The sequence below is a fragment of the Scomber scombrus genome, chromosome 14, assembly GCF_963691925.1.
Source record: "Scomber scombrus chromosome 14, fScoSco1.1, whole genome shotgun sequence".
NCBI lineage: Eukaryota > Metazoa > Chordata > Actinopteri > Scombriformes > Scombridae > Scomber > Scomber scombrus.
Genome location: NC_084983.1, coordinates 19,488,186 through 19,512,769, shown reverse-complemented (window position 1 = coordinate 19,512,769; position 24,584 = coordinate 19,488,186). Strand labels below are relative to the sequence as shown.

General features: G+C 40.2%; 1 protein-coding gene across 1 annotated transcript in view; it reads right to left on the bottom strand.

The window, feature by feature from the left end:
* Positions 1 to 23,648, bottom strand: part of LOC133994379 (polypeptide N-acetylgalactosaminyltransferase 10-like) — an 87,973-nt gene extending 64,325 nt beyond the window's left edge. The window contains exon 1 of the mRNA XM_062433623.1: positions 23,137 to 23,648. Coding sequence (XP_062289607.1) covers positions 23,137 to 23,295 — 159 coding nt within the window. The 5' untranslated portion in view covers positions 23,296 to 23,648. The remainder of the gene's footprint in view (positions 1 to 23,136) is intronic.
* Positions 23,649 to 24,584: the final 936 nt, after the last annotated feature.

The window sequence follows — 24,584 nt, the reverse complement described above, 5'->3', positions numbered from 1 at the left end:
ATATGCACTATATGAACTATTTTATAAGGTGCAGTTTGATGCTATTTAGTATTTACTGTTGCTGTCCTATTGTCTGTTTTGTTTTTGATGTTTGCCAGATTCAGGAGGTGTCCTGTCTTCAAGCTGCTATGTGAAAACAGCACACTTGTAATGCACTGCAGAAGGATTTATGTTTTGTTTTTGTGATTTTTATGTACTGAGGTGGGTAACAGGTATTGAAAGATGCAGTTTTTTATATTATATACAGTTGTAGTCTGAAGTCTGGAGTCACCTTCTAAAATAACAAGGGAGTTCAAATTTTTTTGGAAGTGGCCTTGTGTAGTAATATAGAAAAATTGAGGATGTGGTACATTGAGATAATTTGAGATGTAGTTGCAGCCCTAGAGATGTCCAGAGGTGGAAAGAAAAGATTGGAAAACATAGCAAGGCCGATGTATGTTTTCTGGTCATTTGTTTGCTTTAGTACACAACCACACTGAAACATTACAGAAAAAAATCCTATTCAAAGCCCTGCTGTTGTTGTACACAATATCATGCAGTCTCGAGGCTTGGGTTTTAATGTTCAATACTGCCCCACTAAAACCCTAGTTGGAGCGACATTTTTCATGGGTAAGACCCATAACCTAGAAACCACAATGAGATTTCTGCAGTCAAAAGGCAGGAAAGGTTCTTGAGTGCCTAAAAACTTTTAATGGTTTCTGTTGAGGAAAAAAAAGTTCATTTCACACTTAGCTGTAGCTGCCTGGATTTCATGGAGCATGCATTTTCACACCTGGCAAACAAAATGAAGATAAACCCAGGACTTTGGACTGCTTTTGTTCAGAGTAGAGGAATGGCTGGTATTACTAGAAGTGCTGTGTGTCTGATAAGAACAGAACTGCCCATTCACTCTCTGAGGAGGACGAATCACACCGCCTTAGGTCAATACTTCCCCTTTCTGTTTCCTCTCCTCCTGCTGAGAGCCGCCAGTAGCTTGGAGTGAGAAGAGTAAGCCTTTTTCTGTTCTTTTTTTCTTCCCCTGCCTGTTCTGTCAGATCACAGACAGATCCACCTCGACCCCCAGAGACACAATTACCTGCATTTCCTGTTCCACCTCACCCTCTGCCCCTCCCCCTCATCCACCTCTTCCTCTCCTCAACCACCTCGCAGACAAGTCAATTTGTCCTGGCTGTCCTGGCTCATCACACAGAAACATAAGCGACCAACGCTCGCTTTCTAAAAATAGCCATGGTACCAGTGTAGCCAACACCAGCCTACACCTGCACCAATTACAGCTCCAACAAGCTGATCCAAATGTAAAACAAATTAGGCAAACACACCAAAAACACAAATAGTGGTTTTCTGACAAATCTTTGGTGACATTAGTTATTTCAGTTTTGAGAATGTTACGCAGCAGTTGGATGCACCATTCCCCAAAGTTTTGGCTACCCAAGAACTGTAACTGGGACCAGGCCAAAAAATTCTTTGTTTTTAGATAAATATCATCCTGAAGGTATGATGATATAAAAGGAGCAAGACTAGGTCAAAACCTAGTGTATGGCTGGACTGTTTATGAAACACTAGAGGGCTTTTAATTTGTCATTTCAAATTACAGGAAGTGGCAACACTTAACCAAGGCAACTGATGTTGTTATACCATTGGTCATACTTCGACAGTTGGCCATCTACTGTTGTAACTTCATCACTCAGTCACAGACTTTTGCATTTACAGGGCTGGCCCCTGCAGTCCAGCCAAAACACACTAAAACATATGCAGTAAAATCTGAGGCAAAAGACAAAGGAAACAACCTTTTCGATGCCACTGAAAAAACATTTACCTGCAGCGACTTAATTACTGTATTAAATAGTAGTATTAAATTATAGAAAAGCCAGTTTGGAGTTTTTACTGTGGATCTATTCCAAACGTCCGACTGTCCCCTGAGCTCTAACTCTATTGCTCTTTGCTGCTGAAGTTGAGGATCTCTGAGTGGAGCCTGAGGCGTTGAGACCTCCCTAGAAGTGGGGCCCAGCACGGCTGCCACACAGCCACTCATCTCCCAACAGGAGTCATTATCCACAGTTCTGCTGCGACCAGAGATACCAGACAGAGAACTGGACAAAGGTAGGTGGTAGGTGTGGGTAAAAAAATCAATTCACATCAGAATCATGATTTCTATCGCCTACAATTCTGAACCAATTCACACATGTCAACAATATATTCTCTAAATGTTGGTCAAAGGGAAACCAGTCTTTTTCAACTTGGACCATGTTTTCCCATTATTTTGTATCTAAAAGATTAATGAGGACAACAGTTTGGCCCAGCATTGAGCAACGGGCTACAATGCAATCCTTTGGGTTAGGGGGCTAATTAATTAATAATTGCAATTGCACTCCATCAATACGTTCACAAAAATGTTTCGTTTTTGCCAATGACAGACTTAGATTGTCGTTATAAGCGCCTGACAACATTATGGAAAGAATCCCTTCAGAGACAAACTTTTTTTTTTTATGTTTCACTCCATTACAATGTCCAGATAACATTGAACAGAACTAAAAATGGCAGCCTTCCATGAAGGAAATTGAGAGTTTTGGAATCATCAACTTTATGTAAACAGTCCGCAGCGGCCTGGGGTTCCCCTCATTCCACAGATGAGTGGATGCAATGTCCCTTGCTTCCTCTGTGAGCTCACACTATCTCTGGAGTGATACATTTATAAAAGGGGCCTCACATTTATTTCTGGGAATCTCTCTCACTCTTCCTCTCGTTTTATTCACAATGAATGTCTGAAAGGGTCAGAACTGTCTACCGAGATGTGTAGAAACATGTATCTCGACTTGTCTGAACAGTGTTATCATTTATTGTGTTTCAAAATAATTTAATTATTTTGGGATCAAATGAAATGGAAAATCTGTTAATGTACCACATTGCCAGCAAGTGACCATTTCAGTAACATTTTTTTAAAGATATTTATATACGAGCATAACAGTTTCAATTTGATATGAACCACCAAAGTGTATTGTTTGATTGCTAGGATCACATTACTTGGTTGATAAATATTGCTGTTTCTTGGTGTTTTCCCACTGGTTTTCATAATATGTCAACACTGATGACAGAAATGATGAGAGGATTAAAAGTATTCCCTTCTGTAGTTGAAGGCCAGTTTTCTCTTAACACAATCAATCAAAGTAATTAGTAATTGAGGCATTCCCTCAAAAGAGCGCCAAAGATCCTCTTTCATCCAAAAGACTTGACTATAAAAACTCTCTGTCTGCTGCTTCTTCCTTTTTCTCCCAGCCTTGTCAGTTGTTACAGCCCATTCGTTGTCTTTTTTTTATTTCCTTGAGAGATGAAGGCCCCAGAAAGACACTCTAAACTAGACGCCTAAGGCCACAAGCCAAGCATCACTTTAGCTATCACACGCTGTTTGTCATTTGAATATCTATTATTTTTGTAATATCTTTTTTTATCTTGACTTTTCCAAGGACTTACTAAGAGTTTCAACATCAAACTTTGCAGCCAGCCAATAAACATATCAGGACTGGAACACACACCCCTGCTAGGTGTTTGCTGTGTGGCCTCAGCTAAGTCTGAGACCATCCAGCATTGGATTCACTCTCCTGGGGAGGCGCTGAACCAAAGTGCTTCACTGAACCCGCGGCGGTTCTCATCTGGCTGTCACACTGGCAACCCCAGGCTCACTGAGTCTGCCTCAACATGTTCGGCCACTCTCCAGGAAGTTTGCCTCAACATCAGCCATCCATTGCCAGAGAAACAGCAGGAAAATAACAATCTGTCATTCATTATGTCAGAGTTGATGCAAAAGAGGTAGATCCTAATATATTAATATTTTTATTGGATTTTTAGTCTTGGCCCTCTCATTGCGCTTTTGATTTGATTTTGACTGAGTGCCATTCAGTCATTCATTCATTCATTCAGTTGGCAATAACGTACATATTTCCAACATAACATTTCATTTTCACCATTGATACTTTCTTATTTGTATATATGTGTGTATGATAAGTTGTTGAAGCTTCAATGCTATCCGTTGGTAGTTCAATAAATATCTTGATTTATCAACAAGTCACTGTGTTTGTATTCAAAGTTCACGACCTTCAGATTAAAGAATAGGCCCTCATAATTTTACAAGTGCAAAATATTCATTTCCAAGTGCAGTACTCCTACACATGAGATTCCCAAAGAATCAAACCCCTAACAAAGGCCACGACAGATGGCTGCTTCTTTGCCTTCTGCGGTCATAGAACTGTGCTTAATTCTTAGATGCATGACACATAAACGAGCAAAAAAGGAAAAAACTGGCAATTTTGAGACTTTTTGTTGTGTGAACGGTTTCACCCTTTGCAGGATGTTTATTCTGCAGTAAAAAAAACTGTGAGTCAATGTTTATCTCAACTGTCATCAATGCCAACCAGCCCCCTTCCACGCCTAAATCAGTCTGCTGCCAAACAAACAGCATGCACTCTATTAAATATGTTTTTTTCAGGATTCATGAGACTTTGTTTGACATTTTTCAATATTGAGAAGAATAAAGTAGCACCAAAACTGGATCTTAGACACATGTGTATGAAGCAACGTATGTTAACATGCTGGATGCAACTTAGCCAACTGTACTGAAGAGAGGAGAAATTACACCACGCCATTTAAATTGCATTTTAACACGAGACATAGTGTGATGGATGTGTACGGGGGCTTCTGTGGTAATTTACAACTGTGTTGGCGCTGCCATGATCACAGCCTCCACTGGCTCCCATCCAAACCCATCTGAGCAAAGTGCTGTTCAAATAAGCTCCTTATTATCATGTCTGAGGGAGAGGAAGCAGAGGAATACTGTACGGTGGCCGTTAAGTGCTGAGATGTGATGCTGCCAGCTCAAAAAGCAGCTTCCTGTCGCTAGACACCAAACGTCTCCCATCGTCCCACATCCAATGGATCCAATGCAAAGCCAGAAAATGTACTTCAACTGAGTCAAAAATACAGTGATAGACAGAATCAGCCCCATCGTTCCCAGGCATGGCACTGAATTCTTCCAGGGCTGCAGGCTGCTGCCCTTGTAGAGAGCCAAGAGATACAACAGACAGATTTCTCCACTGAGAAATAATAATACACAAAAGATTTCATCTATTTCATTCCATCTGTTATTTTGATTTTTTTTTTGTGTGTGTGTGTGTTTTCATCACTTTGGAGGGGAAGCAGAGGAGGCAAAGACATCTGTTTACTGTTACTGAAACAGTCGAGATGTGCTGCAGTAGAAAGAGAAAACAACCTTTCTGTCTCCTGCGAGGAGCCAGAACACCTGCTGACAGCTGTTTTACGCTGATTTATGGCCTAACTGTATATAAAGCAGTTGAAACTAGATCCACCTCCAGCAGGTACAACAGTAACATGCTGCTTACACACTGATGCTTCAGTATTAATAATCTATAGTAAAGCCATATTAAAAGTCCATGTAACGGAGAACTGCAGCTGCCTTATTTGAGCTGGTTTAGCCTATTTCTTGGGCGTTTGTTATGTTGTTCTGATATAAAGTATACAATAGTTAATCTGAAAAAAAGCTGTCAACTAATTGATGCGTAAAATAATCAGGCAGGTCAAAATGTGAATGATGTGCCTGCATGCTTTTGTACTGGATTTAAAAGCACTTGGCTGGTCATCCTGTCATTATATGAACACCATTATCCCCTTTACCACCATCACCCACTGAGTGATTTTGCGACTAGCAGCCAGGGCTGTGTTCGACTCCCCCACCCCCTCACATTTCCCCTGGCTTCCTCTCTGTGAGCAGAACTCAGAGCCATGTCTCTTCATGTTGCTGCGGGGTTCGGCTGTGTTCAGCGTGGGCGGCCGGGTGCTACTGAGGGGACAGAGGACAGATGTGGCTTACATAATGATCAGCAAATCAGTTATCTCAGCGGCCCTAATCCTGCTAGCATCCCTTCATTCACCTCCCCACGGCTCCCGACTCAACCTGCTGCGCCAGGCTTTACGGTGCTGCGCTGTGCCGCACCGAGCCGAGCCAGAGAGCCAGAGAGCCTGAGGCATGTTTCTCCTTCCTGCTACTGGTTAGAAGCAGCGAATCAATGAGCCCAGCAGGGAGAGCTTTTGCAGCTCCGCTGGAAGGCAATTATCAACATTTGTCAGTGAGGGGACAATCAGGCCACAGGATGATAGCTCGGGGGTTCAGCAGACAACAGTCCAATATGAGAGCATAATGTGAAACAAAGTGGGCAGAGGCAACGCTTTGAAAGCTGTTAGAAAGACCCCATTCAGCAGCCGCTTCATAATGGAATAACATGGTGTAAATGTACCAACTTGTTTCAGCCCACTGCCTCGCATCAATGCTGGCTACAGAGATTAATGACAAGCACCAGTTCACCTGAGCAGTAAGGAGCGATGACAATAGGAGGAGAAATGACTCATCAGATTCAAGATTAGAAACCAAAAAGGAGCCACATCCCTGAAAAGATTAGTTCATATTTGTGGTTAGCCATGCCGAACGTTTTGGTTTTGTCCAGATGTTAAAATATCTGTTACTTAATAGTAGTATTCACATGTTAAGTCAATCATATTCGTAAGCTGACTGTTATTAAAACATTTTGAAATCAATAAAACCAACTTGAGAATTGTTTGTTTTTCTCTTTTTCTTATCATTAAAACCTGAAACCCTTTCAAACAAAATAATCTAAATTCAAAGGTCAACTCACTAGCTTTTCAGAGCTTTCAACTGCAATTCATGATGTTCATAGCCCCAGTTACTCCAGATATCTATACACACTGACATAAACAGTTTTCCTCACATGCCATCTACCCAGAAACATTTGGTTCCCCCAAGAAGGAAGCGATTAATAAAACAGTGAACATCTTCTGCTGACTTCTCAAACATCTAGCGAACCCACACGCAGAGCAAAGGTCTAAAAACAGTGAATGACCCTCTTTGACCCTCATCCCACAGAAAAAATACTCCACATGAATGGGCGCCTTTCACTCCATTGAAATATCATCTGTTGTTGCTTTTTTTCCTTTGAGTGCTTTTCTAAGTATGAACAGCTGCCAATACAATTAGAAACTTGTTGACCTATTGATGACATTTTTATGCTCTTAAGTGGTAGTATGCACCCATATATATATATATATATATATATATATATATATATATATATATATATATATATATATATATATACATACATATATGTAGTAGCTAGATGTCAACCACCTGCTGTCTCAACAGAACTCAATATGGTTGAACACCACATGATAAAACAGTGAATGAGACTTGGGTTTATTAAAGTGAGTAAGGAGAGGGACATTTGTACTCTTTAGACAGAGAGGACCGTTACAGTTTTTTTATCAGGATCTATTTTATGTAATTTTCTTACCACAGTTAAAAGTGTTCTGCTCTTAGAAAGCACTTCTTATTTCATCTGTTTTCCTCACTTTGTGAGAGTTGTTTGTTTTAGTGTGACTGATTTAGTCTCTAATCTAATCTTTTCAGGTGAATATGAATAAAAAAGTTGATGATTGATCACCTAGTCATGATGTTTTATTTATGTCCAAGGTCACTTTTAATGATTTTAACAAAAGATAATGTAGAAAACATAATTTTAAATTTGTGATGGTCCACATTCATGTCAGGACAGTCTTGAAAAAAGAGCCCTGGCAGTATAGTGGAGTTTTTCTACAGCTTGAGGAGGCAATTTAGTCTTTTCCTCACAGTATGACATGTTCTACATGAGTTTAATTCACATGTGTCAGTCACACAGCGGTAGTTGAAAGTAACTACTGCAAATCACATTTCCACAAGCAGCTACACAAGTGAGTCACCAATTAGCAGCATGTCACATTTCCTAAAAGCCTGACATTCTAAATAAATTACTTCTTAAAGCGATATAAGACACTTTATGACAGCATAAAGACGTCAGGTACTTTCTTCCTTCAAAACTCAGGCAGCATAACAGACAGTACAAATGATTGCAATGTGGAAAAAGGTAAAGTCCCCACAGTAACGGTAGATTTGCTCAACAATTCTGCAAACAATGGCTTGAAAAATGAACCTTACAGACTCAACAGAACCTCACCACATCAGTATTTACTGCATGTTTATTTCAGGTTGCCTCCATTATTTACTTCCACGCTATTAATAAGTAACACGAGGCGGTCTACCTCCAGTTTTCACACCGCTTGCGTCTGTTCTTCAAATTGAATGCCAAATCATACAATGGAATAAATGCAACAAAGCAACAAATAGAGGTTCAGACAACAACATTTCTCATTATGCTTTCCAACAACACGAATGAAACACATTCATCTGTCTGAGGCAGAGACAAGGACAACGTCTTGTTTCCCCCACAGCGAGTCTAAAGGAAGCTAACATCTAGCTGGTGGTTTCTTTAGCCCAGAAAACAGGCCAGTCATGTCAGCACTGATGGCTGGAAATATCAGACCAGATTCAGTTCATTGGAGATTCAGTTTCAGTGGATTTACATCTTTGTGAACCTTGATATAACACCAGTTCTGGTTTGATTACACTGGCTCCCTGTCTCCGTCAGGACTGACTTATACATCCATCAACAGGTATGCCCCTATCTACCAAGCTACAGGAACTGATCATACAGTAAACTTCCACCCAAACCCTCTGATCCGCCAGCAGCTTGCTCCCCTGGGCCCCCACTACTAAGCTCCATACTATGGGGGATCAAGTCTTATGCTCTGCGGCAGCACGCTCATGGAACAGCCTTCCTAACCATCTGAGGGCAGCACAGACCCCAGACTCATATACAAAAGGCCTAAAAAACTATTCTTAAACTATTCTTTCTATTCAGAAAGACCTTTAAGTCTTGACTTGTATTACTATTTTCTTTTTGTTGTTATGAAATACTGTAGCACTTAAAAATGAATGAAAACTGCTGTATAAATTCAACGTATAGTCATTTTTATTCATTTATTGCAATATGATTTGTGCCATCTACTCAAACTGTCCTGGCTGTGTTTTAACTTATTTAGTCTTTGATGTTGTACACAAAATATCTTTGGGATGTGGACTGTTTGTCAGGATAAAAGAACACATTCAAGGACGTCATCTTGGACTCAGGGAAACGGTTTATGGACCAAATAGCTAATCGAATAATTGATGAAAATAATAAACAGATTAATCGATTATGAAAATAATCACTATATGCAGGCCAAGATAGTAGTATTGATAGAGTATTTGATTGAAAAGGGCATCAATAAATGCTGGATGAAAATTGTTTAACTGATGAAATGAACAAAAATTGCATATTAGTCTTAAAATACAGCATCTGTGGGAATTTCTCCCCCTTCTGGCAGTGAGCTAATTACAAAACACTGCTCCGCTGTAGCCTACTGTTGCAGCTGTAATATGGTAGGTAAACTGTTTTGAGCGTCACTCAACCCCCACGCAATGACTTATTTCACTCTCAGAATTTGATCCATTCTGTTTGAAAACATTTACAAAGTTTAGAAGTTTTGCATGATGAAATTATTTCATTCCCATTCAAGTTAACAGGTAGCTAACCAGTGAGTGTTGCCACCGACACCACACGTTAAAACAAACTCTGTACGCTGTGAAATAAACAGGGATTTAACTGCAGGTGTAATCAGCATGGTGTGAACTCATCTGGTAAGGGCTAAAATCTAACAGATGTTCATTTATATGTGTAGAAGTTCCGCACTGCAGGTTTAATTGCTTAAAAGGTGACGGGACCAAAAGTGCGTTATCCAGTGTGACTCTGCATAAAGAAGCCCCTTACCCATCCTATGCAGTTGAGTAACAGCAGTGTTATTGTTGACATTAAACTGGACTGTTCCTACATTGCATCAGATGCCACCTCAGTCATCTCCTGAGTCATCTCCTTAAGTCTCCTGAATCCCAGCGTTTATAGCTCCTTTCATTTACCTTCTCCTCACCCACACAGCTTGTCTTTTCACGCATCGTTTTACACCTCTAATCAATGCCTATGAAAATATTTTACAAGATGAGGGGGAAAAAAAGGAAAGGAGATTTCCCCTGACTATGATCCAACATAGTGGAGAGAATGTGTGTGTGTGTGTGTGTGTGTGTGTGTGTGTGTGTGTGTGTGTGTGTGTGTGTGTGTGTGTGTGTGTGTGTGTGTGTGTGTGTGTGTGTGTGTGTGCCTGTGTGTCTGTGTGTGTGCACGCATGTGTGTGTCATGATCAAAGCCTGAATGCTAACAGTGACATCACCTGCTGTTCATACGAGTAGCTCGGTAACGAAGGCCACGGTCTAGCAGAGCAAAAAATACAGCAATTTCTTCTGGAGACAGTGCGTCAATCTTCAAACAGCTGTTCAGAAGTGCTGCTGTGGCTGCAGTACGACTGCTGAAAAGTGCTGTAAGACTATAAAATGAGAACAACAACCTCAGTTCAAACCTTTCCTCTGAAGCTCTCTGAACTATAGGAAACATCTATTGCACCGTGATCTGTCAAAATGAAACACAGTCGTCACACCTCGCAGGGAAGCGGGGCAGTAGTGGCCTAATGGTGAGAGAAAAAGGTTTCAGTCAGGGGAAACGTGGTAGTTTGAAATCAGGACTGTGGGGATGTGGGTAAAGAAAGTTGAACGAAGCAATCGCCGAGCTCTCCATCACCACGCTAACACTCACACACAAAAGGAGCAAAGGAGACAAAAACAGATTATACTGGGTTATCAGAAAATGAAACAACACTGGGAGCGTTTGCAGCACAGCCCGCTGACACACCCAGCTTTCTTTTTTTTGTTTGTTTTCTTTTGTTATTTTTCTATTACTTTCTCAACTTGTTAATGGCAGATAAAGAATGTTTATGATACTACTTTATTAACAGTTTAATTGCCTTTACTCTAAGACTATTGTGCCTAAAATCTGTCTATAAATAAATACAATACTTTCATATGAACTGATTAAACAGCAAAATATACACTCTTAAATATTTCAAGTTGAATTCGATGACTGATGGCACGTTAACATCTGTGCATTAACTATGGAGCTACAGCTGAGTGTCAATTAGCTTAGCCTAACATAAAGACTGGAAACAGGGTAAAACAGCTAGCCTGACTGTCTCCAGAAAAGCACAGCAAAGTAATTAATTTATTATATCTTGTTTGTTATACACAAACCAAAATGTAAATAAGACATGTTGTGTTTTAAGGATATGTACATTAAATTGAACCCTTCTCAATTTACCCGAATCTCACCACTGTTATTTCTGAGAGCTTTGTAACATCAGAATGTTTGTTTTGGGTCCAATTTAATAGCTTCTTGTTATATCTGGTGTGTTTGTTTGAGTGAACAGGGGATCAATACTACAATTGTTACTGGAGCTTTGTAACCTCATTATTTATACGTCTACTATTGTTCTGTTTTTTCAAAATAAAATACCAGCCAATTGCCAGTTATCATTATCCATAGTTTGTCTTCAAGTTCAATGAGTTTATTATGGCTGCAACTAACCATTATTTTCATCATCATCGATCTGTTGATTAGATTCTCAATTAACTGAGTAGTAAATAGGTCTATAAAATGTCTGAAGATGACGGAAAATGTTGATCAACGTTTCCCAAAGATAAAGGTGCAACTTCAAATATCTTATTTAGTTAAATTTAGATGTTTACATCACAGTCCAAATAAAATATCCACATTTGAGAAGCTGAATTCTGAGATTTTGTTTTTCTTTAAAAAATATTCATTAATCAATTAATCCATTATCAAAATAGTTTGTTCTTTTTTGGCAATTATTTTTATGAGGTAATCAACTAATCGTTACTATCTGACAAATAGAAAAAAATAAAGGTAATGACAGGTGTTGGAATACTAAACAAACAGGGCACGTCAACTCTTCACATCTGAGGAGCAAAGATTTACTCATTAATAGGAAAAAATAACCCAGATCAATTGATAATTTAAAAAAAAACAAATAAAACAACAACAACATTGCAGTGTTAATGTAGATTAAACCAAAATAGTAAAAAAATGACGTTTCTCTAGCATGAATAATTCTCAAATAATCTTATATGAACATTTCTGGACTCCAATTAGTACTCAAAGAGAGTAACCACATTTCCGACGAGCATGTGAACCCACCACAGCCTTCAAAGGTGCCTCTCAGGTGTTAATAACCACAGCTGAGTGAAGGATACAAACAGTGGCAAAAAGCTGCCTTGGGTTAAATTGTTCATCTACTATGGACACTTCAACTGTTTCTCATTTCCCATGATGCTCGGCTGATTAAACTGTCATGACTGCGGTTTGCCTTATCACCTGATCTTTACTGCTGTGCAGCCGGGCAGGCAATGTGGAGAAGATACTGCTTTGTCTTTTGTACACATACTCACACTGAGCTTTTATCTCATATGCACAAAGCCCACACTAGACTACCTTTTAAATGCTGTGGACTCCAAAAGTGCGAGCTATAGAAAGAAAGAAACACACATACACACACACCAGACATCAAAGCGTACTACTGGAAGAAGAAAAACAGAATAATCTCTCTAGAAAAACTGTGTTTCTCTTCAGAAAGATAAACTAATCATAGGTGAGGTGATGTGATCAACTGTAATAAATTGCTATTAAAAAAAAAACAACCATATTCTGTTTTAGCTGCTTGATTGCCATCAACCCTGAGAGGGGATTGAAGGTGGACAAAGAAGCCCTTGCTACAATGTGTATGCTTTAGTCTGAATCAGTGGATGGGTTGTTACAAGTGGAGTGTTTTGCCTTTGGTTTGATTTCCTTTCATACAGAGAAAAATTCAAGCAAACCAACATTCATCCCTACGAGCCACATGAGAAGGTTCACTCCTATGTGTCTGGGGTGGGAGTAAGAATATATAACAGAGAGAGAACAGAAGTTCCTCTGGCCAAATACAAAGTTCTTCGTTGCACTCGTCCAGGTTGGACCTCAATTTATTCTCCAGCTAGCTGCTTGTAGCTGTTAAATTCGGTCATCCCATCCCAATATGTAGAACACATCTCACCACAGAAGCTGTTTAGCAAGTTTAGAGCAAGTTCGAGCGGTAGTTAGGTTGGACTGAGGTCGGATCATTCTCGCACCACAGACGAACCACTCAGGAATTTGTGTGGGACCCGAGGCAGAACACCTCCTCTGAAGGGTCTCGGTACAGTTGAGTATGATTACTGTGTTCAGACCCAAACGAATCGCAATAATGGGGAAAACCAACCAGAGTCTGATTCAACTGAACTAAAAAATGCATGTCTGAAAATGTCCTAAGAAGACAGGCAAGTACATCAAAAATCCTCCTCATCAGTCTTTTGAAGAACTTGATGTCACTTCATAAAGTTTAGTTTGGTGTTCCTCTTGTCTCTCTCATCCAGTTGTTTCCCTGATCCTTCTCTCGCTCTGTGAGAAAACTGTGAGGCTGGAAACCTGGATGCCAACACTCCGCTGATTAAATCAGAGGACATTTGAAGGTATCTACAAGTTGTGTACTCTTTAATGGTGCTTTTATATCATTTATATATCATTAAACAAAGTTTGTGTGCAGTAGTTTGCAAACCAGCTGTACCAGGGAAATAAGTTACAATAACTCAACAAGGAAGACGGCAACACATTCTCAGAGCCGACAATAATATAACTGAAGACAAGTTGAAGTGAGGAAGAGTTCAGGTCCATTTAGCAGCCCTCAGCTAACAACATTTTCTCAGTAGTAAGTTAATCAGGGACATTTTACAGGTCAGGGATTCAGCTGATGAGCAACACTAATGGTAAAAGCAGTTAACAGTAGGTGACCTTTAATACCTACTTCATCAAGATTACCAGCAGTTGATAACGATGAGTACAAGGGTCAGAGTTGTTCAGACAGAAAAAAGTGACTTACACAGATAGTAGCTAACAAGGACTAATTCTAAATCCACTGACTTACTTTGTATTGTCACTTTGACAACCTTTACAGGTCCAGCTGTACAGTATCAACATGGTTGCTCTGGAAGCGTGATCTAATATGGCTACTATAAGCACAGATTTGTTGTGTATATCTCAGCTTTCCTCATACAAATTTTTAGCCATATTTTTGACAGTCGTTCGTCCCACCACTCCTGTGCAGACTGAAATATCTCGACAGCTGTTAGAGGGATTGACGTGACATTTTGCGCAGACGTTCATGAGCCTCACAGGGTGAATTCCTAATGACTTTGATGACACCCTGACTTTTCATCTAGTGAAGCCAAAAGGTAAACATTTTCATTCATCCAGTGAAATATTTTCACATTTAATACACACTGGCACAAACGTTCCAGGAGCAGGGCTGGTCCTGGTCCCATTCCCATTAGCCTAGTGAAGCCTAAAACTACAACAACACAATTAAATTCCAGCTAGGGACCTTTGTAGCATGTCATGCCCATCTCTCCTCCTGTCTACCTCTGTATTATATCTTATGGGATAAAAGGTCAAATGCTCTAAGCTCTTAAGAGTGACACTGTTCATTTTGCAAATCTTATTAAACTGACTGATATCCCTAAAACTAATGCAAACACTGCATTGTTTGATTTTGCACACACACACACACACACACACAGATGTAGTCTGGTTTTATGAATACCTGACCTCAGGTTAGTGACTGACATGTGCATATTTGAAACAGGCTGTTGAAAACTGACCGGCTCAAGAAATAACTAAGTATACCGAACATGAAACAGTAGAGTGCATCTTATTCTCAGTGAAGCTCAGCACTGTAAGGCACAGAGCAGGCCTTAAATTGGTGTCCGGGGATTAGCTTAATCATCTGAACATTAAAAAAAAGCGGCTCCATAACCCACGTGGCTGTAATTAAAAGCCTGACTCCTTGCTCCGTATCCACAGGCTGTCTGCTGCACCTGTCCCTCATTTGGCTCTTTGCACTGATCTGGGGCAGCAGATCCCTGACAGGCATACAGAGCAGCTTCTGCACGCGCTCAGTCTGTGCTGCAGCCAGCAGCGAGTCAACGTCTGCCTTGTGTGAGGAACCTGGAGAGGAAACACTCTCCAACAAAGTCAGCCTGTGAACAAACACCTCTTTTACCCCCTCACTCTCGCTCTGCCTTTTGCTCTCGGGGTGTTTTATCCTCCTCCCATCTACTTCTTCTGCTTCTTCTTCTTCTTCTTTCTCGCTCAGCTCAGACTGATCAGCTCGGACTGATAAAGAGCAACGACTTAAGTCTGCAGCAAGTTACTCCACTTGTCTTTGCAAACGACTTTCACCCCTCAGTCTCCCTTGTTTCCAGAGGCTTAGCACATTAAAGATAAAATCTCATTTCCTAGTCTAGCAGTGCAGCACAGCTAGCCCACAGCTCGGTGAAACTGCATCAGGTACTGACACATCACAATCATTACCCTCACATCACTATGTGCAGCCTCTGTAGACATAACACATCGGAGCCATGCTGTGATATAAGCACAATACTATAATATTGTCCACCTGCAACACTAGCTAACCTAATCTAAAAAGAAGGTAAAAAGGAAAGGGAGCACACACAAAGTGTTGGTTATAATTAGGCGACAGTTACTGGATTTTGGGCTGAAAAAAATTCCAATATCGATATATCGGCTGATATATGTATTTATACAGAATATATACATGAATACACTTTTTTTTACAATTATCTATCAAACGTGGTCACCTCTTGTGACAAAAATATAAAATATATTATACAGTGTACAAAGTGACATCAGTGCACTGAAACAGTCAAATTCACTGGGAATTTAATGTTTATCAATAACAATAAATAAATAACTGAACAAAAAACATGTACATATATATATATAACTTGTATTAAGAAAAAGGATCAAATATACATAAAATGCTGCAATATAACTTTAAAGAATTACAAAAAAATCTCAATACCAAAATATACGCCGATATGAAGATACAGTTTCATCTATAAACCCAACAAACTTTCAAAGATAAAAAGAAGACGAAACTTGATACAAAGGAAAAAGGGCTATGTAGTGACTAAGCCCTTCACTTTAGCCACTACTGGCTGCCAATGGTGGTAATTGTTTAGACGTGCACTCAACATGAATGATAGGCTATGCAGTCTTTTCCAGTAGATTCTCATATACTGCATTTATTTTCTTACCAAATGTCTGTGTTATGCATTGTCCATCACTTTACATAAGCTGTTCTTATAAAACTAAACAAATATAGCCCAACATACACAAGCACGGTCAAAAACTGTCTGCCTCCTTCCATCTGTAACACCTGTGATCAGTGGCATGATCTTAAATAAGCTGTGCCCAGCCGGGCCTTTACCTTGTACTCCCTAATGTTTGGGAGGAGCATTACATTTAACCCAAATCAAAAACATGGCTCCTACAGGCTACATCTGAGGGACGTGGAAACATAATCTACGGCAAGTACTGTAGGCCAAAGTGGAAGCAGCACCTTGGTCTCATAATAGGCAGTTAACCATTCTACTTCATTTAAGTTGTAATAGACCGGAATTATGTTCTAAAAAATATAATTTTGCAATTATGAGCAAACGTTTTGGCAGCTTAGCGTCAAGTGTTTGTGAGTGACTCAGAAATCATTTTGGGATCTCAAGAAAGCAATCTTCTTACATCCACATCATGACTTCCCTTTTCATGATCATGAAAGACGCTTTAGGCAAAACAAAACTCGTCAGGTCCTCAGAGGTCATCCTCACAAAGATACAATACACAGAAAATACAGCAGCGTAATAAACTCTAATGAACTCTCACAACTGTTATCATAAACCATGCTAAACTGTCTTAATCCTGCTCTCCCAGACTCTCTAATTGCTCTTAACCTCACAGGATTCATAGAGTTGATGCGATTTTCTTAATTGCAGAGAGCCCACATTTCCCTCACTTGTTTGCAGTCATATGAGGAAACTCACTGCAGCCTGAAATGACTCCCGACATCCAAAATGTGCCTTGAGGAGGCTCTTTTTTTTCTTTAAACCCTCATGCATGTGTGGTGCAATGGTGTATTTTGGGGGTTTTTTTTGTGAAGGCAGCCTAAATCCGTTCAATTTCAGTTTTGTTTCTGTGCACTTTGGATTCTCGCTTTCCTGTAGGTGCAGCCCTGAGGCTCTCGAGCGCCCTCAAATCATTGCCTGCTATTGGCATGAAACATCGTTCCCTCTCTCCCACACAATGTCAAAGGAGAGATTTTTCACAGAACCACAGGCTAAACTCACATTCAACTTAGGAACCAAGAGGAAACAGACAGGGAGCTGCAGGTCAAACAGTTCGACACCGCTGGAGCGCCAAGGTAAAGCAGGGACCAGACCTTACAGACGATTGTACTGAGGCATCAGAATCTGGGACGTTTCAATGACTTTATTCGTCTAGTTTTTGGCCCACTTCCTGGAATTTTATTTTAGTGATGAGAAACATGCCAACTCCTTCTATTCTTCTCACACTTCATCATGGAGTAAACTGCTGAAGGAGAAACCATTCATTCAAAGAGTTATTATTCATCAAGTGACTGCGTGATTAACATTGCGTCAGTGAGTAGTGGAAAAGCTACAGGTTTTTCCTCCCAATGTGCTACTATGACAATATCAGCTTATTCCGCTGAATTACGTCATCAGGGTCCGATCCTGTCTCAGCACACTTGCAGCCCTAATTATAACCAACATGTGTTCTTAAAAAGGATTTGAATGGATAAAAAGCAAATGAATAAAGCATCAAGGCTGCGTTTATTTATCGCTTATTTATCACTAAATGTCAGACTTTCAATGTTTTTTAAGGCCTGTGGGAGCCCTGAAAGGCCAGAGGGGTCAAACAAATATCTGATTTGCATTGTGACTGTGGGGCAGGAATACATCACAAGCAGACAGCCGGGGAATTCAAAATCAGACACACGCACTGGGGGTATTTATTCAGAAAACCAGTTTGTTCTAGAGTGATAATTTGTTGAGAAAACTGTGGTTTGACGATCTGCAGCTTCTGAGGCAGAAATGAGAAATTAAAAGATGTTCTTACAATATATTTCTGCTGGGATTTCTCGTTGTCCCGAGATGTTCTACATAGATGTCCTTGTTTACTTTGAGCCCTGCTCATTAATAAGACCAGACTGTCGCCAACTGACCTTCTACTGGCTCTAAAAGCAGTATATATAAGTGTGTGTGTGTGTGTGTGTGTGTGTGTGTGTGTGTGTGTGTGTGTGTGTGTGTGTGTGTGTGTGTGAGTGTGTGAGTCACTGAGGGTGCCGTACGTGTGTAAGAGGCGAAATGCACAAGGTCCTGCAGTGATGAATGTGCAGTAATCCGGCCTACAGTGTGTGGCTCATAAATGTAGCCTCGAGTGTACAGAAGCCTGTATGATTCTCATTTCTGTGTGACAGCGTTGTGAATCTTTGCCAATTTTCCTTTCAAGAGCACGCTTTATCTTCTGGACTTCTAACAGACCTGATCACATCCAGTTAGTGGGGCAAAAATCCACCGGCAATAGAACCTGACCTGTGGAAACATATGCACTGTATGTATGTGGATAATGCCTCACCTACATTTCAACATGATTTTGTGAAGTCTGTGTTGGTTGAACCTGGCTGTGCTGCCTGGATCTTTTTTTACCATGTAGGCCTCACCCCCCTTTGAACTGCTCAGGCTGTATTGGACATGACAATTTATTAGGGATGCACAATAATATCATGACGTCATTGATATCGCCCAAATATTTCTGCCGCTTTGACAGGCCGATTCATCGCCTTCTCCTCTGGCTGTGCTTCCCTCCACGGACTGTTTCACCCTGACGGTCGCTGCTTTTTCCCACTTTAACCTGAATAACAAACAGGAGGTCGGTGCTCCGGTTGGATCCACACGGAAGCTATCAAGGTAAAAATTTAGGCTTTAAATAAGTTTAGTAATTTTCACTCCTGCACTGTGCTTAACAAAGCAAGAGTTGCAGCACCCGGGGGTGCCTCGCGGAAGAGCAAAGGGCACCACAAGGTTTAGGCCAGTTTTTCTTCCACTGTACAATTTTAATAATGTTTTGACGCATAAGAACAACATCCTCATATTACAGTTTTAAAAGTATTAAAAGCGAACAACATTTAAGTTACTTTATAAGAAAACCTCATTACAAGTGCAGTTATAACGCAGCTAGGACAGTTCAACGTTTCTGGATGTCATAGCAACGCAACACGCTCTACAACACATACATCACTGTGCTCTTAACAAAACAAGCCATGGAAATCCCTCCCAGTCCTGAACACACGAGATGAGAGACAACCAAAAGAAGTAAAACTATATTTCATAGTGAAAAGTGCTGCACTGATTGCCTTTCATGGGGAGGGGAAGCTAGCTGTCCTACACTGCAATACCTTATCTGCAGTAGAAACTTTTAGATGTCTAATGGTGCCAAGGGGCATCTCAAGAAAACACATCTTCTCTAGCCAGCAAAGATCAGGAAAGAGGTCAATTAAAAACAAAAGATTCATGATGTGCATTTGTATGTATTTTGTTCAACCTCAAATGTAGAATGTGAACTAACTGCTTTTGAACAGTGCATTTAACCACATAGCATGCTAAACGTTATTAGATTAGTTCAGCAGCACAGTCTAAACCTGACTCCCTGTTTGTTCAGTGGTTGTGAGGTTGGGCTCAAATGTAGGTGTTAAATCAAAACTCTAGTCTCCATCTATCAGGATGACAACAAATAATTAGAGATTATACAATAACATCATATTGCAAATCTTGATTTATATTCATAAAACAATGTATTGTGTCCAGCTTACAACTTCTGCTGCTTTCAAATGAACCCTCGGAAATATATGGGCAGCTCCACCTGTATCCATCCAGTACATCTGTCTTGAAAACATGGCAAAATACACTGACTGTTGTTTTAAACTTGATTAAGATTATTTTAAACATGTAAGGCCAAAATCTGAACTGCCTGTTGTCAGATCTTATTGGTAGGACTATGTAATACTTGAAATATCTGAGATAACTAACTAACTAACACATTTGGTGATGTTGCGCTGCCCGTTCAATTAAACTTGGTCAGGGAAACCAAACACTTTTGCGTAAACACCTTTGCACAAGTCTGTCAGGCATTTGTCAGCACATGCGTGCTACTCAGCTTGCGCCGACAGTCTGTCAGACTGTCAGACAGTTAGCCGCTCCGCACAGCAGGCAGCAGGTCAAATTCTGTGGCCTCTTTTTAATTCAACCCACTGCTCTCATCTTCTCTAACCTCCACTTAACCTGAACTGCTGGAGCAGGCAGGAGGAAGCTGAGCCACCTCTGCTTCAACAGGCATCCTTAATAATAGACTGGAGATGTGCAAATTACCTTTCTGTCACTGTCGCGGTGGGGAAGCTCTGAGGCAGCTCATGTTTGCTGGAGGAGTATGAAATACTCGTTCAGGCACCGTATGCATGGGCACATGAATACGGCTTACACTGCTTGTATCTGCTGTAGAAAGGCACTTTTATGCTGAGATGTATCAGAGATGTACCTGCATGTCTAAGTTTGTTTTGGTCAATTTGTGACAAGTCATATAAATGCAAGAGAAGTAGACAAATGTAAACATCAAAGCTGGTGTATTTGATGTTAGTAAGCTGTAAAGCAGGTTTTCAATATGGCCTAAAGAAAAGTGCAGAGGCCTCAAATCACACAGCAAAGGCCAGTAAGTAATGAGAGGCAGTCACTCTTTCATCTAGTACAGGAGAACTTAAATACAAGTCTTAGAGTTTCCCTTAATGACTTTACAATCAAATTTATGGGAGAAATTACTCTGCTGTTCTTTAACCAAGCCCTTCAACTTGAGGTTAGGAAGAGACACCGGTCCAAGTGTGTATTAGACACTTCTTCTCTGTATGCATCGTTGAAAATCTTTGATATTACAAATATTCTGCTGAAGTCTTGATATCACAACTTCATTTGGTTCAGTTTTCAAATGGGCATGTTTAAGTGGCATTTTGTAAATACTCACTGTGCAAAATCCATATGAATGGTGCAATACCTGCAGAATGTGAATGTTTTGTGTGTGTTTTTAGAAGCCTGCAATTATTTATTATTATTGTTTTCTTGCACTTTTAAGGATTGCATTTCAATTTCGTTGCACTTGTACAATGACAATAAAGACATATTCTATTTTATTAAGAGATTATTGCAAATCAAGCACAGCGACGGTCTCGTATTTCCCTCAAGCAAAATGAACAAGTCTCGATCCATTCTGGTGAACGTTGGCCTCATTTTTCGAATCGACCTGTCGTGTCTTATCAAACCGCCCTGGAAGTTGACAGCTGTTATCACACCCTTTGCTAATATGCAACAGGCTTTTCTTGGCTTGATAGATCTCAATCATTGTATCTCTTGTCATGTAAGATATCAAATCCAAACTTGAACAGAGAAAAGTAATCCTTTCCGCAGAAGATCTGTGCCGAATAAGGAGGCTTTATCATTCAAACAAATCAGCGGGGAAATTAGCTGTAGCCACTGATAACGACATTCGTAGGCTATAAATGATGACTCGATAATGAAAATAATTGTTAGATGTTGGACTATTTGATACATTATTCTTAGCTTCATATTCCGTGAAGAGATGCATGTAACATTTGTATATATTTCAAGGCTTTATTGGACAAACTCGAACTAGGAGTTCCTAGCAAGTTTGCCACATTTAGACAATCACCACAGCCACCCAAAATTCACACTTGCACACATGCACACACACACGCATACCAATCGTGAAAGCCTTTATTCAACAGATTTAGACTCATTTGAATTAGAGGAGCAGCGAATGTCTGCCAACTAGAGCCGGTTTAGTGGGACGTTTGAATATTTCTCAATAAGCTGAACAAGTTTTACAGGCAGCACTGATGATTCACTTCTTCTGTCCTGCCGGGACCAAAAATATCTGTCTATTGTTCAGTGGAAAAAACTGATTATAAAACCATTTTTAGCTTTATATTTTTACCTTTTCTCTCTGTACCAAAACAAAAATGGCAACCGGAACCAGAAATGACTCCTTACCTTCTTCCCTGTCTCAAACTGTCTGATAAATGAGCCCAATACTCAAATATTTTAGTATCCGATATGTGTGATATGACATGCGATGAGTAAAGAGTTACAAAACTTTGGTTGCCATCTCAGATTGGGTGAAGGAATAAAATCACAACTATTTCACATTTTGGCGGGAAGTGTCATTTACAGATTTCAGCTGTGTACTTTGGTATCACAGACTGCGCCAATTTTGTTAAGCAACATTAAAGTTCATTTTGTTAATCAATCAATCAAATTATAATGGAAAAACGCACAATATTCTGTGGTTCCAGTATCTAAAATGGGATCATTTGCTGCTCTGATACAGTTTATTTTATTGTCAATTGAAAGTCTACTGTTTTTGGAGACTATTTGCTGACATTCTTTTTTTTATAGACTCAATATTTAGTCATACACTAACCAACAGATTAACTGCCTTTAGTTGAAGCTGAGTTGAAATGCATAGAATCCCAGTAAAACTGTCCACACAGGAGCTTTAAACTTACATATAACAGACATGATAACATGGACAGGCATAATATGGGTCAACAAAACATAACACCCAAATAAAAAAAATAAAAAAGCATCTTATATAAATCAGAGCAAAATGTATGTGTGAATACATGAGCATGAAAACTGTCCCTGTGTGGCTACTGCTGACGCCTGTCAACCTTTGAACGCACCGCCTTGCTTCACATACTTGACAACTTCCTGAAGTCCGTGTTATTATTATAACTTCACTGTGACGCCTGGCCCCGGGTTAGCTACGTGGCTCTTGATATCCATCCTGGTCGGTGTCACGCACGACCTGCCGGGTTGATAGTGTGTTTATAAAGAAGGTCCATTTTGTAATTCATCACTCGTTCGTTCACCCACTCACTCACTCTCTCTCGCTCTCTCTCTCTCTCGATCTGTCACACACACACACATACAGTATGGGAATGTAAAGGTTTATGTTATTTGGGGAGGAGGAGGGGTTGGGGGTAAACTGTTGAAGCGAGCACAATCGATGTGAAGTGCGCAGCGTTTCAGCCGAATAACAACCTCTGCTCTGCTTGCACACTGCAGCGACCAACCAAACTAACACTGGAAGTATTTTTTGGCGGATATCGTCACCTCCACAACACGGCGAGACGACCGACAAAACAGCAGACAGGCTGCAGCCGAGCTTCCCTTACCTGTATCTGCGGGATGCCGCCCGGACCGTCCACTGTGTCGGGCGAGTTGTCGAAGACTCGGTCCCTGTACAAAGACCACAGCCCTACATTGGGGAGGAAAAGAAGAGCCGCTATGAGCAGCCCGGCGAACTGCAGCAGCCGCTTCTCTTTCCGTCTCATGTCTCCGGGAGAAAGCCTGTGAAGCAGCGGCGGTGCAAAACTAGCGAGTCCCGACTCCCCTGCCTCGCTGAGCGGAGACAACTTTCACTGTGACTGTGGGGACGGACACCGGCGCTGTGTGAAATCTTGCACGGCTGCGAGCTCACCGCCACTAGAGGGAGCAAACCACTGCAGAGGAGGAGGAGGAGGAGGAAGGGGTTCAGACAACAACACAACACAAGACTTACATTAAAGCATGTTTTAAATGGAATGTAACGAGTTCCCCTTTTATTTAATAAAAAGCTAGCTGATTACACAGTGAAATGGGGGAAATTGTGGAGAGCAGAGCGAAACTAAAATCACCAAAAGTTATACAGGCCTGCATGTCCGGCTGGGAACTACTGCTGCCTTCACATGCACCTCGGAAATAAGACAATCACTGTTTTAGATTCGGCAAAACCACCTGTATATCCAGTAAATTCTCCCTGAAAAAAAAGAAGACAAAATACATTTAGTTTAGTATGCCAACATGCACATGAAAATCAATGTATTTTAGTAGTTTTAAAATACTTGAGACATTTTATGTCAAAATTACCTGTAGGCCTATAGACTGAATACAATGACAGAAAGCATCCAGTTTAATAAGCCAGTGTGAACATAAAAACTACTTGATGCCCAAGCAGATCTGACAAGCACCTGCTGTCAGATATTTTTGAATGGACTTTCCTGTCACTGCTAGACTTACTTTTGTACTAAATCTGATCACAAATATGTCAGTTTTGTTTTTCCTTGTTGTAATCATTGCTCCTTTTTCATACTGGATATTAAAAGAGCCCCTTCAAATGTGCTTTCAATATAAGTGATGGGGACAAAAATCCAAAGTGTGTCAACACAGTCATTTTGTGCAAAAGTGCATTTTAAAGTTTATCTGATACTTATATGAGTCTGAGTTAGTCATATCAGTTTTGGTATAACACTTTGTATTTGATAAATTTGGCACTAAAAAGACTGTAATGTTGAAAGATATCTATTTGATTTGACTTATTTGGATGAGTAAAGCTTCATATTAGCTCCCGATAAACTTTTAGATACATTTTTGCACAAAAGGACCACTGTTGATTTTGGCTCCCATCATTTACATTATAAGTGCATTATGAATGGATCTTTTAATGGTCAGGAGGAACAGGAGGAATGATTATGACAAACCAAACATGTGTCAATGTTCATCTGAGTACCTGACTGCTGCTTTAAGAAAGACTTGAAGAATTTTGAACCCCTCCTTTAAGTGTTTACCCTGTGGTGGTAATATT